The sequence below is a fragment of the Miniopterus schreibersii genome (genome assembly GCF_964146895.1).
Source record: "Miniopterus schreibersii genome assembly, chromosome: 12".
Lineage (NCBI taxonomy): Eukaryota > Metazoa > Chordata > Mammalia > Chiroptera > Miniopteridae > Miniopterus > Miniopterus schreibersii.
In genome coordinates this window covers 72319970-72335532 of record NC_138112.1, presented here as the reverse complement: position 1 = coordinate 72335532, position 15563 = coordinate 72319970, and the positions used below count along the sequence as shown (strand labels likewise).

General features: G+C 62.5%; 1 protein-coding gene across 1 annotated transcript; it reads right to left on the bottom strand.

Moving 5' to 3' along the window:
- Positions 1–5691: 5691 nt before the first annotated feature.
- MRGPRG (MAS related GPR family member G) lies at positions 5692–6559 on the bottom strand (the record flags this gene model as incomplete). The annotated part of the gene is given in 2 exon segments (XM_081154020.1): positions 5692–5746; positions 5748–6559. Coding segments are annotated over 2 exon segments (867 nt in total).
- Between the last annotated feature and the right edge of the window lie 9004 nt (positions 6560–15563).

The following is a 15563-nucleotide window of genomic DNA, read 5'->3' as shown; positions in this document are numbered from 1 at the left end:
CGGGTCGCAGCTCCAGAGCTGCCCTGGATGTGAAGGGAGAGCCCAAGAGGTCTCCGGGCTGGTGTTGCCGAGGCTGTGCAGTGAGTGGGGTGCAGGGGACGGTGGCTCCCGGGGGTGGGTGAAGGAGACTGTCGTCCCAGCTGAACGCACAGCTGCCCTCCTGCGCTTCTCTGGAGCCTGCAGTGTCCCCTTTAGCAGCCACCAGCAGGACCAGTGCTGCACCGCCTCTGCCTCCCGCCTCCCGCCTCCCGCCTCCCGCCTCCCGCCTCCCCCCGCGGGCGCAGCCAATCTGGGCTGGCAGCAGCTGCGGTCGGCTGCACGCTGGATGCTACCTAACTTCCTGAGATGCCCACCTCCCTTTGTCAGGTTTGCTTAGGGGTCACCGTGAGAAACAAACACCAGGAAGACCCTCCTGAAGGGGCACCCCCATAACCTCCCGTGGCCTCTCCCTCCAGGGGGAGCAGAGCCTGAAGCACAGAGAGGGTACACAACAGGCTGAGATCACACAGCAAGTCCTGGCTGCAAGACTCAGCCGTTCTTCCCGTATGGTAGTGTCACTCCCCACCGCCTCGGGGACCCAGCTCCCTCCCGGCACCAGCCCAGCCCAGCCCAGTCCAGCTCACCCTGCTCTGTCCACACCCCCACGCCCACCCCGGCTTACCCCCACTTGCCCAGCCCTGCCCAGGGGTGGGGGGGGGATTCCGGCAGCATTGCAGGAGCAGCAGCTGACAACTCATTCCTGGGAAGTTGGCTTGGAGAGCTGCAGGTCCCCAACACAGAAGTGACTCCTTATGTGGGCAGTGGGACAGACTGACTTTATCTGGAATGTGTTAGCCACGGTGTCCCTGGTCCTCGGTTGGAGGTATTGCTGTCTCCCGGGTGCCAGTCTCTCCCTAACATGCTCGGCTTCACCGCTGCCCAGAGTGGCCCTCAGGCTGTAGCATTCAGGGCCGGGGTGCTCAGAGGGGTGGCCTGGCGGCCCCGTACTCTCTTGTAAGCATGACCCTTGAACCGCTGCTCTCTTGCCCAAACTTCTCACACTGAGGTGGAGGCAGAAAACCTGGGCTTTGTCGACACATCTCTCACCCGCTGGGCAGGTCCCTCAGCCTCTCTGTCCCTCAGTGTACCCAACCTCATGAGGATGGGCCTGTGATCGCCCCTTCCCCGCCCCCCCTTTCTCTCCCCCATCCTTCTAATCAGCTTTTACTGAGCCCCTGGCAGTTCTGGGCCCAATACAGGGAGTACTAAGTCAAAACACAGCTCCTGGCCCCCGCGCTCACCTGCGCTTGCCAACAGGTGAGTACACCTGCCGAGGAGGCTGGTGTCCGTTAGGATTTAGAACTGCTGAGGTCAAAGCCATGAAACTGGGAGACCTGCTCCGTGAAGGAGGCTGCATGTGTGCATGGGACCGGGGAGGGAGCTGAGGCTCGCGAGGGGCATTAGGGCAGGCAGTGAGCTGAGGTGTGCAGCGTGGAGGTGTGGGGTGGCTCTCTTCCTCCCTCCTTTTTCGTCTTTGGCAAGGAGCAGGGATGCCTTGAGGAGGAGGAGGAATGAAGAAGAAGATGGTGATGATGGTGATGATGGTGATGGTGGTGGTGATGGTGATGATGGTGATGATGGTGGTGATGATGGTGATGGTGGTGATGGTGATGCTGGTGATGATGGTGGTGGTGATGGTGATGGTGGTGATGGTGATGATGGTGATGGTGATGCTGGTGATGAGGGTGATGAGGGTGATGATGGTGTTAATAATGATGATATAATAGAACAATAAAAATGGGTGTTGTGACAGGCACCTGGTGTGTGGTGGCATCCCTGACCCTGGGCTCTCCTAGAGGCCTGGTGGGTCTCCCACATCCTCTCAATGTGGCAGTCGAAGCCACGTTTAACCTTGAAAAGCTGCTCTGCTCACTCCTTGGCGGCTGGCCAGCCCTGGGAGCCCATCTCTACTCTCTCACTTCCTGCTCTAATTAGTAAATCAGTTAATCCCCGCTCCCCCCTGAGTGTGATGCGGGCGGTGGAGGTTCAGATCCTGTGAGGGGCAGTGGAGGCAATGTTTTGGAGCAGGCAGTAACCCCATCCTCAGATCCGCTCCATAAAGGCTGCTCTCTGAGGGGTTGGCCCTCTCCCTGCAAGCAGATGCCCGGCGGCCTCCCAGTGAGACGCTAATGAGGAGGTGGCCTTGCCAGGCCGGCCTTGCTGACTGCAAGGGGACCTCTCAGTCTGTCTGCTCCTGGCTGCCTGGTCTCTGGCCAGACTGGGGCCTGGCTACCCACCGGGAGCCACCAAATGTCCTTAATCGGTTCCTCAGCCACCTCCGCTTCTCCTGCAGGCCAGCTCTGCCAGGCCATTAGCCCAGCGCAGGCCCCCTGCTGCCCCCTGCCAGAGGGCCAGGCTGTCTGGGAGGCCGCGGGGAAGTCAGCACTCACCGGAGCCCCCAGGGCCTGTGGCGCAGCATCTCAGATGTGCTCATACCCATCAGAGAAGGCCTGGCGCCCCTGCTGCTCCAAGCAGGACCCAAGGAAGCCCATCCTGCAGGGCCTCAGCATCTCCAGCTCTGGAACGAAGGGCCCAGTCAGGGTGGGGGCTCTTACTCTCCCGGGAACTCAGTGCCATGTTAGAGATGAAGGAACATTCACGACACCTGCCGAAAACAGCTCTCCCCTGTTTTTCTCAAAACAGGGCTCCCTGGGTCTGTTTTGCCCCACTTTTCACCCTAAATAAATGGGAGGAAAGGCCCGTCACTTTTCTCTTCAGTCCAGAAGACAGCTGTGCAACATGGCGAGGAGCTGCCTGGGGCCAGGGTGACAGCAGACAGGCCCCCCGCCCTCCCCTTTGGCCGGTGGCCGGGCAGTGAGGCTTGCGGGCCTCTGACATTCAGGGGGAGGCCGGAGTCTGAATTCTGAAGTGAAAGTTCCCGATTGTTAAGTGCTGGCAACCAATGAAAAAGGACCCATCCCTGAAAGCTAGCAGGCACCTGTCTGCATCCTGCTGGCCATCGGGGGCTGACCTCTGGCTCAGGAACTGACCGCAAGGCCTCCCTGGACCTCAGAGCAGTTTTCGTCCAGGTCCCACATCCATTCCCTCAAGCCCTTGACTCCTGCTCGGGGCCGGCCTGTACCCCGAGCCAGCGGAGCACAGGCTGAGGCAGTGCCAGCTCTGAAGGTGCAGCACACTCTGGAGCAGCGACGACAGCCCTGGGCCCTTTCCTGGGATGGGGGTGCTCACCTGAGGCGCCCCTGGGGCGGAGAAACCACCTCTACAGCTGAGTTTAGTCCACTTTCCACCCTCCTGACTCCTGTAGTCTCAGGCCTGGGTCTGCCCCTTTCACTGTGACCGTGACCAAGTGCCCAAACCAAACCTGAGTGTCGAAGCTCTAACCCCAATGTGGTGGCATTAGGAGGTGGGACCTTTGGGGGTCCAGACACTGGGGCCACATTGCTGTGCGTCCATACCTTGAGCTTCGGCCCATTCCCATCAGGGTGTTGGCACTCATGATGTTTGTTGGGGTGAGGAAGTTGAGGGGCCTGGGGTGGCTGTGCTTTGCACTCAGCCCTCTGCACTCAGGCCCTGCTCTCTGCACTCCGCCCTCTGCACTCTGACCTCTGCACTCAGCCCTCTGCTCTCTGCACTCTGCCCTCTACCCTCTGCACTCTGACCTCTGCAGGGAGCCACCTGGGCCTCCCCAATCCCGTGTTCCACTCAGGCTCCAGGTCAAGGGCCAAGACTCAGCAGGCCAGGAAGATTCCAGGACCAGCTTGGTCAGACTCCATTGGTATGGATCCACTGTTGCGGCCATACCACTGTACACCAGAGGAGCTGAGAACATGCCCTGCCTCCTGCCGGGAAGCTCCCTGTGTCACAGGACAGACAGATAGACAGACACAAAGACAGATCCTGCTGGCTGGGCAGGAGGTGCCGGGAGCAAGGACGCCAGCAGGCAGCTGGGTGGGTGTGCTGAGACATGGGGCTCTGCCCTGACAGGAGGGGTGTCACTGTGGACCTTGTGGGTCAGGCCTGGCCCGCAGGGCCGCCGCCCTCGGTCCCTCCCGGGATCTGGGAAGGACACGCTGCTCTGCCACCTTCTGCTGTCGGTGACTTACTGGAGGTCGCCCAGCTCGAGCGGTGCCAGTAGGATGGGAGCCCGGCCCGGTGACAGCAGGTCCCTCCAGTCAGCCATGCGCTTCTCCGGGACCAGGAACACTCACCAGCTCATTGGAGCTCATCCGGCCGTTCCCACCCCAGCAGCGGGTGTGAGGCCAGAGGTCCCAGGCTCCCCATCTGTCGGGACTGGTCTGTTGATCACGAGCCCCAGGCCCTGTCAGCTGCTGGCTGCCCACCTGTCCCCTCGGCGCATACAGAGGACGGCCCCACAGGGAGCCCTGCAGCTATTTCCTCTGGGCTGATCCCTGGGCACCCCTCTTTTGAAGCCGCTCCTCACCCCATTCTGGCCCCCCAGGAAGGAGGCCTCGCCCTCCCCGGGGTCTGGCAGGAAGCACTATAGGAACGGAGAGCCCCTCTGGTCCCACTCCCCAAAGCCAAGCCTCCTCCACCGATGGGGGGCGCGGGTCTCACCCACCTCCCTGGGCCCTCGCCTCCCTCTGCTGGAATCACCCGGTCCTAAGGGCGAGACCAGGCGGGGACTCCATGTGGCCAGAACCACATTGGTCCCAGGGAGGGACAGAAAAGGTGGGTGTCTCCGGGTCGAAGCCTTTCTCCTTCCCGCTTCTTCATACTCCCAGATCCCCATAAGAGGCCGCGCACCACTCTCGAGTGAGAAAGCCGACAGCCTCATAAACGCCCCCCCCCCCCCGCGGCCGGGAGATGCTGGCTCGCACGCTGCGCACGCGTAGAGAGGGTCCTCATTTAGGTGAAAGTAGAAATTTCTGTGGCCTGTTGAACAGGTTCTGCACCCGAAATGTCTCCCCCTTCTGGGTCCTAAGAGTTTGCTGATTTCTCTCCGTATTCCCCGTAGGGCTCGGACGTCTTCACAATGACCATGAACCGTCTTTTTATTAATCATCAGAAAGCACAGGGAATGATTTGTGCCTTGAAAGCTAAAAAGCGTGGCTTCATCTATGCCCCTGCCTGCCTGTCTGTCTATCTCCGTAAGGAAAGCCAGAGGCAAACCCTGGCTGGGTGGACTCTGCAGGGTCGGGGAGGGATGCGGGGAAGGGGTGGGCAAAGGATTCGGGGAGGAAGGGAAGCTGGGGGTGGGAGCTGGGCAAGAGCGCCCTGCAGGCGGCAGGGTGTCCGGGACACTTGGTCCCTGGGGGCCGGGCTGGGAGGGAGGGCGTGGCCCCCACCCTTCCGCACAAAACCCTGGACCGGGTGCGTTTGGTGGGAAGCAGCCGCACCTGGTGGCCAGTTGAGGCCATGGGGGTTCGGGGACCATCAGCGACACAGGCCAGGGCCTGGCCTCTTTGACTCTTTCGTGGAAGCGTCGGCCTTAGCGTGCGCAGTGAGGCGACAGCCCCCACGTGGGCTTTGGGTCACCTCTCTTCACGTCCGCCCCCATCCTGGAGGCTCCCTCATGCTCCCCTGATCTTCCCGGGCTCCCCATGGGGGTCAGGACAACGGCTGTCACTCTGTCCCGGGCCCTCTGGTCCCAGAGCAAGTGAGCTGGGCGGGGTGGGGTTCCACACGGTCCTGCAAGGTGAGGGGTGGCCGGCCAGGCAGGGCCCAGGAACCCTACACGAGGCCCATGGGCAGGGCCAGCCCCCCAGCCCCCAGCCCCCAGCCGGGGCCCGTCCCCCAGCGCCCTCTGGAGGGCGGCCCGCAGCGGCTGGCGTCTCCCCGGCTGCCGGCCGGCCGCGAAGTAGATGAGCGGCCTGCAGCCGGCGGGGACACAGGCCAGCAGGGCGGCCAGCGGCGGGAAGGCGGGCAGCAGGAAGGCGAGGAGGGGCCGCAGGCTCCAGTAGGCGACGTAGGGCAGGCCGCAGAGGGGCAGCAGGAGCACCGAGCCCAGCGCGGGGCGGTAGAGCCTGGGCGACGGGCGCGGGGAGCAGCAGGCCACCCAGAGAAAGAGGCTGAGCCCGGCCACGCAGGCCACGCAGGCCAGGCCCAGCAGCCACGCCACGCTGGCCGCGTGGTACCGCAGGCAGGCGCCCGGGCGCGCGCCCCCGCCCAGCGAGCCGCAGGCGCGGGCGGTCAGCAGCACGGCCGGCGGGGTCAGCGCCCAGACCAGGCCGCACACGAGGCCCGACGTGTGCCTGGGGCGGCAGCTCTGGTAGCAGGTGGCGAAGACCTCGGACAAGCAGAGCTCGAGGCTGAAGGCCGCCAGCAGCCAGAGCCCCGCGGCGAAGCCCAGGAAGGAGATGACGAAGGAGAGGGCGCTCTGGGAGCCCAGGGCGGCCTGGGCAACGCAGGAGGCCACCTGGCAGCCCAGGAACAGGGAGTCCGCGGCGGCCAGGTGCAGCACGTACACGGCCAGGGGCCCCTTCCTGACGTGCAGGCCCAGGTGCCAGAGGACAAGCCCGTTCCCCACCAGCCCCCCACAGCCGAAGGCCAGGGTCAGGTAGAAGACCACGCTGGCGAAGGCTCTCCACAGCCCAAACATGCTGGCGGGCGGGCGGGCGGCCGTCGGAGGGACCCTGGAAGGAAGCGGAGACGGTGCTGCTGGCATCCTTCAGCCACCTCAAGGGAGGGCAGGGGCACTGCCCCGGTTGGCAGGGTGTCCTCCGGGCGCAGCCGGTGGACGGGGCTCCAGCGTGGGGACCCCCCTTCCAGGTGAAGCCCTAGCCCTCCAGCCTCACGAACCCCTTTGTAGGAGGACTGGGTGAGGCATGGTGCCTCATGCAACATAGATGAGGACTGACCAGGAGGGGGGCCCTCCCCTGCCCCCGCCAGCCCCGCCCCAGCCCGCGGGGTGCACCATGCGCCAGGGTTACGGGCCCTGCGTAGGGCAGTGCGGCCCCGCAGAGGTTGCTGGGTGGACAGGTCTCCGCAGGCAAAGGGAACCCCCATGGGGACCACAGGGGAAGGGACCTCCTCCCTCCTCCATCAGGGGCCCTGCGGGTGTAGGAGCTTGGTGACAGGCCGCAGGGCCCGGGGTCCTCTGGGGGAAAAGCTAATTCAAGGGTTTGCTGTTGGCCAGTTCCCAGCAGCAAGAGGCCAAGTCCTGTCCTTGTCCAGGCCGGCGGCCTCGCTCTGGGACATCCCTCGAGGGGAGAGAGAACCGGCCACAGGGAAGTGAGGCTGGGGCAGCAGAGGGTCTCAGAGCAGCCCCTGCCTCTCCCGTACCCCCTCCCCCGGGGTCCCCACGGGTCCTTGATCTCAGCCAGGGTAGGGGGTCAGCTGAGGGGCCATCAGGACCTTGGCGCTGAGGCAAGGGGTATGGAGGTGGGGAGGGCAATGGTAGGGAGGGGAGAGACAAAGACAGACAAAGAGAGACAAAGAAAGAGACAGAGAGAGACAGAGAGACAGGGACAGACAGGGAGAGACAGGGAGGCAAAGCTGGAGCAGGAGAGAGAGTAGGAAAGGGAGACACAGAGACAGAGCGCACCGAATACACGCCTGGCACCCCTGGCCACCTCTGCAGAGCTGTGCCCCTGCCGAGAATCCTCGCTCCCTCCCCCCTTGCCTGGGCCCCAGCTGCTGCGAGGCCCTGGAGCCTCCACAGTCCGGCTCTGAGCCCCCTGCCTCGGACGCACCCCAGTGTCCTTACTGGCTCCTTTCCCTGTGGCCGGCCTGGCTCCCAGTGGCGGTCTCACCTGGCCCTGCAATTGGCACACAGCGGTCCTCTCCTGGGGGTTCAGTGAGCCAGGGCGGCCTCTGTGTCACAGGGTGACTGTGCTGACCCTCCCTCTCTGGACCTCACTTTCCCCAGGGTATATGGAGGGAGCTGACTAGGCTTCTGGGCTGTTCTGGGGAAAGAGGGGAGGGGGCTCTGCTCCTGGACGGAGGTGAGGGGGTAGGGGGTGGGCTAGGCGGTCATCAGAGCTCTCAGGTGGGCGCACCTGTCCCTACACCCAAAGGAGGGAGGACTCAGAGCCCTGGCTTTAAAAACTGCCCCTCGGTCTGCTTCCTGCCCCCATGCCTCACTCCCCTCCCTGCAGTGGAAGCCAGACCACCCTCAGAGGTGCCCAGAGCTGACCTGGGATGAGCAGGGCCGCTCCTCGCCTGGGGAGCGGGTGGGCTGGGCTGAGGGGCTCTGGCCTTCTCGCCTGCTGCCTGGTGCCTCTCAGACCAGCTGGGGCTGCTGCGCTCACCACCCGGGCTCTAAATTCCCCAGGGGCCCGGCGGGCTGGACCGTGGGCATCGGGCCAGTTCCCTGGAAGTGAGAGGAGTGAGCTCCCCGTTCCTGGGATGAGCTCAGATGGAGCTGCCCTCAGTGTGGGCAGGTCCTTCCCTTCCTCCTCAGCTGCCCGCCCGCCCAGCTGGACCGCAGGCTCCACACCCGAGTGCCCCGCCCCGGTCCACGGGCTGGGTCACACCTTCCCGTGGCTGGGTCCACTGTGGTGGCACCTGCTCCGGCCCTTTAGCTTGTTGTGCAGGTAAGTGTGAGCCAGGGGCTGTGGCGTGGCCTGACCCTTCCTGGCTGTGTGGCCCTGAGAGAATGCCCTGACCTCTCTGGGCCTCAGTTTCCCCTCTGCTTGGACTGACTTTCCATGGACGGCTCAGCGCCTGGCTCGGGGCTGGACCCATGACGGCTCACCCGCGGGCGGTCGGCAGACGTCGCCGCGCCCTTTCAGAGAACCTCACCCCCCTCACTGTCTCCACTGGCCAACCTGCCTCACCTCCGGGTCCCGGTGTCCACGGGTCCTCTGGGGTTAAAACACTTTTCCAAATATTGTCTGCAGAGCTCTGTACCCCAGGACATCCCCGATGAGGGGCTTCCCCTTTCCTGGGGGTACCTGGGGGCTGTGTTCTGTGTTTCTGGGTTGATCCCTGGCCCGGTTGGGGTGAGTGCAGGAGGCCACCAGTCGGTGTGTCTCTCTCACATCAATGTTTCTCTCTCCCCATCCCTCCCTCCCTCCCTTCCGCTCTCTCTAAAAATCAATGGAAATAATATCCTCGGGTGAGCATCAGCAACAAAAAAGAATTACAACAGTTTGCATGTCCTGCAGGTCCCGTGGCCACCCCTGCTGCGGGGCCCAGGCCCCGCCTGCTGCTCCACCTGCCCCAGGACCTTTGCTCAGCATGCTGGGGGTGCCTCCTTTCCTCCAGGGTCGCCTCCACCTGCCCTGCCCTGCTGCTCCGGCTGCTCTGTCCCCACACTCGCCCCGTCTCCCACGCGCCCCGTGTTTTCTGGCCCCTCTCTCCTGAGACCCGGGCCTTGTGCGCATGGAGCTCCCAGCGCAGCCTGGAGAGAAGCATCCACTCTCGGGTGTCGGTGACAGTGACAAGAGCAGACACCCGTGTGAAGTGTGTCAGGGGCTGGATGGGGCCCCCAGGCCATACCCAAGTCCAGTCCCTGGAGCCTGTGAGTGGGGTGGTGTTGGGGAAAAGGGTCTTTGCAGAGAAATTGAGGATCTGAGGTGAGGTCATCCTGGGATGCCCAGGTGGACCCTGAACCCAGTGACAAGTGTCCCCATAGAGAAAGGAGAGGAGAGACTCAGAGAGGATACGTGATGATGGAGGCAGAGGTTGGGGAGACGTGGCCACAATCCCAGGGAGGCTGGGAGCCCCAGGAGCTGGAAGGGGCAGGAAGGACCCTCCCCCAGAGCTTTGCAGGGAGCATGATTTCTGAGTGTGGCCTCCAGAATGAGAGGCTACATGTCCGTGTCCTGAGCCACCCTGGCTGCGATCCCTTGTCACAGCCACCCCCAGACACGGGTAGAGTGACCACGTGTGCATTTCATTCACCCTGAGCCGGCCACCTCTCACCCCGCCTGCCGACGGGGAGACCGAAGCACAGGACACGGGACAGGCTTGTGGGAGGCTGTGCAGGCCTCAGCAGGCGGGGGGTCCGGCCAGGCCACGTGCCCAGAGGCACCTTCCTGAGCTCCTTCCACAGCTGGTGTCCCAGCTGCCAGCAAAGCTGGGTGACAGTGTCCCAGCCTGTCACAGGGAGGCTCCACCGCGGGGCGGGGCTGGTATCCTACCACTTTCACCACAAATGGGCAAGTTCACCCAGTTCCGACCTCAGCCCAGCTCTGTGGCCTGGGCAGGTCTGCGTGCCTCTCGGGCCCTCTGAGTTTTCTGGTCTGCGGGCTGGGCCGTGGTCTGGTCACACCTCTGGTGTGTCATGGGGACCCAGTGAGGAGCGCACGCTGGGAGGAACTGAGGAAATGTGAGCGGGATGGGCGGATCCAGGAGTTCCGGCCGCAAACCTCTCTGTTCCCCTAGTTTCCTCGGCCACCGTCCCATCCAAACCGCAGGACAAAATCGACTGACTCTGAGACCCAGAGTGGACACAGGAGGTTACCCAGGCCCCCCAGGGGCAGATGAGGAGCCCCGGCTCCCTGCAGTGGGGTGTCCTAGAGCCACGCCTGGCCCCACCTGTCTGCGGAGGGCTCTCTGGAGACAGGTGTCTTAATGCTCTCGTTTTTATCAGGATGGCACAGCGACCCACCGGGGACGATTGTCACTGAGGAGAGAGGGCTACTCACAGTTCTCTGGAGGAAGGGCGCGCCGGGGACCAGCCGCAGGACCACCGCGGGGGAAGCCGGCTGGGGCAGGGCAGAGGGAGCGGGGCGTGGGGAGGCGCAGGGCCTGTGGTTTTCGAGAGGACGGGCGGCGAGGCGGGCGAGCGGGCGTGGGGTTGGCTGGTGTGAACAATTTCAGGGGCAGGGGGCAGGGCTGTCCCTGGTCGCCTGGGACCTGCCCTGGCGATCAGGGCGGGAGATTGTGGCCTTGAGCTCAAGGAGGAACCGGATAGAGCAGCGGGCGCTGGGCAGTGGTTTTCAGTTGTAGGAATTGGTTCACCCCGGGGGGCAGCCCCGCCAGGCCTGCGCCCAGAGCTCAGGGCGTCGGGGGACAGGAAATACAGGACGGTCCGTAAGGCAGGTGCCCTGAACTGAGGGGCAGAAGGACGGGGTTTGGGGCTGCGGTGGTCCCTCTGCCACCTCCCAACCCCCGCTTGCCACTCCCAGGGGGTCGTGCTCGGCCCCTGCCTCCGGGCTGCCTGCCGCCTCCTCCCGGCCGCGGGGTGCAGGGGCCTGGCCTGGGCTCTCGGGCTCCCGAAGCCTCCGTTCCCCACGTGTGAGGTTTACTGGATGTCACGCGTGTTCCATGCTCGATGCCATGCCTGGCGCACAGGAAAGCCCGGGCCTGTGTTGGTTTTCATTCCTGTTGTAGCTGCAGTGGCCGTGATGGGAGTTTTATTCAGTTTTTCTATAAAAATACCCCTTTCCCGCCCTGGCCGGTGTGCGGCTCAGTGGTTAGAGCGTCGGCCTGTGGACTGAAGGGTCCCGGGTTCGACTGTGGCCAAGGGCACCTACCTCGGTTGCAGGCTCGATCCCCGGGGCACGTGCTGGAGGCAGCCCATTGATGTGTGTCTCTCACATCGATGTTTCTCTCTCTCTCCCCCTCCCACTCCCTCTGAAAAGCAAAGGGAAGAATATCCTCGGGTGAGGGTTGAAAAACAAACCTCTTTCCTAAAGTGACGGAGCTCGGCTGCTAAGGAGCACGCGTGGCGGGTGGTGGGGCGCAGTCTGCCCGGCAGCCCCGTGGCCCCTCCACGCAGGGACCGGCCCCTCCCAGCCCCCGGCCCCCGGATGAAGGTCCCGGGTTCAGGAAGAATCAGGCAAAGTCCCGAGAAGCGGGTAACACTCAAGTAGATGTGATGCTTTAGGTCGAATATTTTGGTTGTGTTTCTCCAGCTTCGGAGATGATTCAACAGCTGAGGAGGGAGCTTGGTTTCACCCAGGGACTCGGGGGGGTTAAGCAAGACCGTGCAGGAGGAGCGAGCGGAGCCCAGGGGTGGCCGCAGACTTGCTCCCTCCGCCTCGTGGGCGAGGCCAGGCCGGGCGGGCACCCTGGGCTCCCCGCCGGCGCCCTGACCCCTCCACCGCCCGGGCGGCCCGGCCTGGTCTGGGACAGACCCAGGTCGGCGCCCCGGGGTTGCGGAAAGAGCTTGTTGGTGGCTCCGTTGCTCAAGGCCCGTCTGCCTCGCTTCCTGCAGCTGATAAGAGCAAAGCCCGTGGGGGCAGCGAGGCCTCCCCAGGGGCAGAGACGCAGCTCGGGGCTCCCGGTGAGGCCCCGTGCCTGAGCCTCACTGCGGCTCCTGACGGAACGCGGGGCCCCGGGGCACTGAAAGGGTCTCGGGTTCGATTCCCGGACAAGGGCAGGTACCTGGGTTGCAGGTTAGATCCCCAGCTCCGTTCGGGGATGTGCAGGAGGCAATCGATGTGCTTCTCTCACATCGATGTTTCTCTCTCTCTCTCTCTCTCTCTCCCTCCCTGGGTCTCCCCGTCTCCCATTCTCTCTAAATAATCAATGGGAAAAAAAATATCCTCTGGTGAGGTTTTAACAAAACAAACAAACAAAACAAAAACCCTGCGCAGCACACGCCTCCCGCAGTGTCCGCCTTCCCGAGGCCCTGGGCTGCGTCTCTGTCCCACACCTGTCCTCACGTCACGCCTGTCCTCACCGATCAGACTCCCGGCGACAGCGTATCGCTGGGGCTCTCGGTCACTGTGACGCCAACACCACTGGCTCCCACCTGGGTTCCTCCCACAACCTGTCCCTGAGGGTGACACCTGGGAACAGCACTGCGGGCTCGCTGGCACGGGTGACCAGGCCTCCTCCGTTCCTCGGCCCATCCCAGCCCCCCCCCAAGTCCCGTGGCACAAGAAGAGGTCCCTCCCGGGGGCCCAGGACTGTGGCGTGTCCTGGCCTCCGGGCGCTGGGTGGCCGTGCTCCGCCCGGGGAAGGCTGGGGTTTCTCGCAGCCGAGATCGGGGGACTCCCTCCTGCCGGCCGCGGTCCCTCCCACGCGTGCGTGACTGGCTGTCTTCCGCTCCTGCCGCGAGCCCCTCTGGGCGCGGCCTCCCTGTGGAAGGAAACAGGGGGCTCCTTGCTTCCCCTTTGTGGTCATGGAATCGTGAGACGGAGGAGCTGGTCCCGGTTAGATCTGATTTATAGCAGAAGAAGAGTGTTCTGGGAAAGCCTGATTCATTGGCTCCGCTTTCGTGGAAGGGCGAGGGATACAGATGACAGGCATCGGTCATTCAAAGAATAAATGTTTTTATAGATCTCAGAGAGAGGCAGGGAGAGGGGGAGGGAGAGGGAAACATCAGTGATGAGAGTCATTGATCGGCTGCCTCCTGTGCGCCCCCCGCTGGGGATCGAGCCTGCAACCCGGGCCTGTGCCCTGACCCGGAATCGAGCCCGATCTCCTGGATCCCAGGTCGATGCTCAACCACTGAGCCATGCCGGCCAGGCCGTGGTCGATGTTTTTCTCTTCTATTATTTATCCATCACAGGGAACGGAAGGCAGCTGTTCCCCGGTGCTCCAAGGCGAGGCGTGCTCTGGGTAGAAGGCACCTATGGGTGCCCCGTGGGAGTTTGGCTACTTCTTTCCAGAGAGAAAAAGCCCTTCCTGGGATGCTGGGGGAATCCCGAGGGGCTGCGGCGTAAAGAGGAAGCAGGAAACCAGAGTGGGTGCCCCCGGGAGGTTGGCCGCAGCCCGGGAGACCCACCGAAACGGACGCGCCTCTCCCCCAGCCCGAAGTCACGGTGCCGGCCGGGCCGCGCGCCCTCCAGGGGCCCCCGTGGAGGGTCCCTGCTTTTTCTCCAGCTCCTGGTGGTTTCTGGTCACCTCCAGAGAACCTGGGCTGGTGGCCACATCCCTCCTTCCCCACGTCCGTCCTCACACGGCTCTCTGTCCGGTGTCTGTCTCCTGCCTCTTAGAAGGACACCCGTGGTTGGACCTGGAGGGCACCCAGGTAATTCGAGATGACCGCATCTTGAGATCCTTAACTTAATTACATCTACAAAGACCTTGCCAAATGAGGTCACAGACACGGGGCTTGGGACGCGCACACGTCCCCCGAGGCCCCCTGTTCAGTCCTCTGCAGGGGCCGGGACCCTCCAACCCCTTCCAGCCGGTGACCTCAGACTAGGAGGGACCTTCGAGGGAGGGAGGCTGGGTCTTCGGCTCGGACGTGTGGGGGCCCCGGGGAGGACACTCAGGGCTGGTTTGGAACGACGGGGAGGCAGGGTCGTGGCTGAGGCGAGGCGTTGGCTGCTGTGCCCAGTGAGAGGGGATCGCGGAGCCCAGGGCCAGGACCCTGCCTGAGCAGCCAACTGGCTCCTGGGCTTTCGCCTCCATTCCTGGGGCCAGGGTGACACCGAGAAAGGGCCAAGTAAGGGAAAGAAAGGCCCCGGGGGTAATGCCTGAGACCCACTGGCCTATGGCTAGTTTATTACCCTTATCGATTAATATCAATATTATAATAATGTTAATTAATGCTACCAACATTAATCAATAGCATTATATTAATTATACTTGTAGTTAATTAGTACTTAACTTGTAGTTTAAAATATTTTAATTATTTTAAAATATTGTAATTATTTAAAATATTTTAAATTATATTTTAAACATTTTAATTATTTTAAAATATTTTAATTATTTTAAAATATTGTAATTTTTTAAAATATTTTAAAAATTTCTAAAATGTTAAATATAATTAATATATTGCTTGTTTATGGTTATGTAGTCATTATTAATTATAACCTTATATTATTTTTAATATAATTATTTAAAAGTTATATAAATTCAACTTATGATAACCTCATATTAATGATTAGTGTTATCTGTTTATTACAGGGGCCTTCGCTGTAATAGATTAATATAAAGACTTGTGGCCGCCTGGCTGTGGTTTGTCACTTTGGCGCCAGGGCACACAGGGAGGCTCACTGGGGCGGGCACCTGGCCTGGGACAGCCGCCCGCAGGCTGAGGTGGGCGTCTGGGCAGCTCCCCCTGCAGCCGACGTGGGGCCCAGGGAACCGCCCTCAATGGCTGGGAGACGCGGGTGCCGCGAGGGGCCCGGGACACAGGCAGGCTCGAGAGGGCTCGAGGTCTGCTCCCTTGGTTACTCCATTTCAAACTGGACGTGCGAAAACGGGACTGTGCCGCCGGCAGGGGCCTGAGCTCGCGGGTCGAGCACGCAGAGGCCACCTCTGACTCGTGCATGTGACACGCGGCCGGGAGGAGAGAGGGTCCAGCTTCCACAATTCAAGTTTTTCGGCACAAACGCAGGCGGCCGTCACCGGGAACGGTGTCGATCTCCTGACGGGAAGGTCCCTGTCCCAGGCAGAGGGCCACAGACTGCGGCAGGGCCCCAGGGGCCGCAGGGCGATGGGCAGCTCTGCACCCGGTGAGACCGGCCCCCGGAGGTCCCTGGGGGGCGTCGGCGCGGGTCCCGGGCCCGTCCCACGGAGCCCTCCCCTGGCCTCGTCCTATTCCTGGTTCTCCCTCGAGAGTCATTTGCATTTTCAAACACAGGACTTCCCCCTTTCGCAGTTTTCCTGGTCTTGTGTGATGACAGTGGCTTGTTCGCTGTTCCGTGTTTGCTCCGTGTTTGTGCACCGCCTGCTTTCCCCAGCGCTGGTCGCGTCACGACAGGCACACGGAACGTGCGTTTTATTTTTAATTTTTACTTTTTTGTTACTCG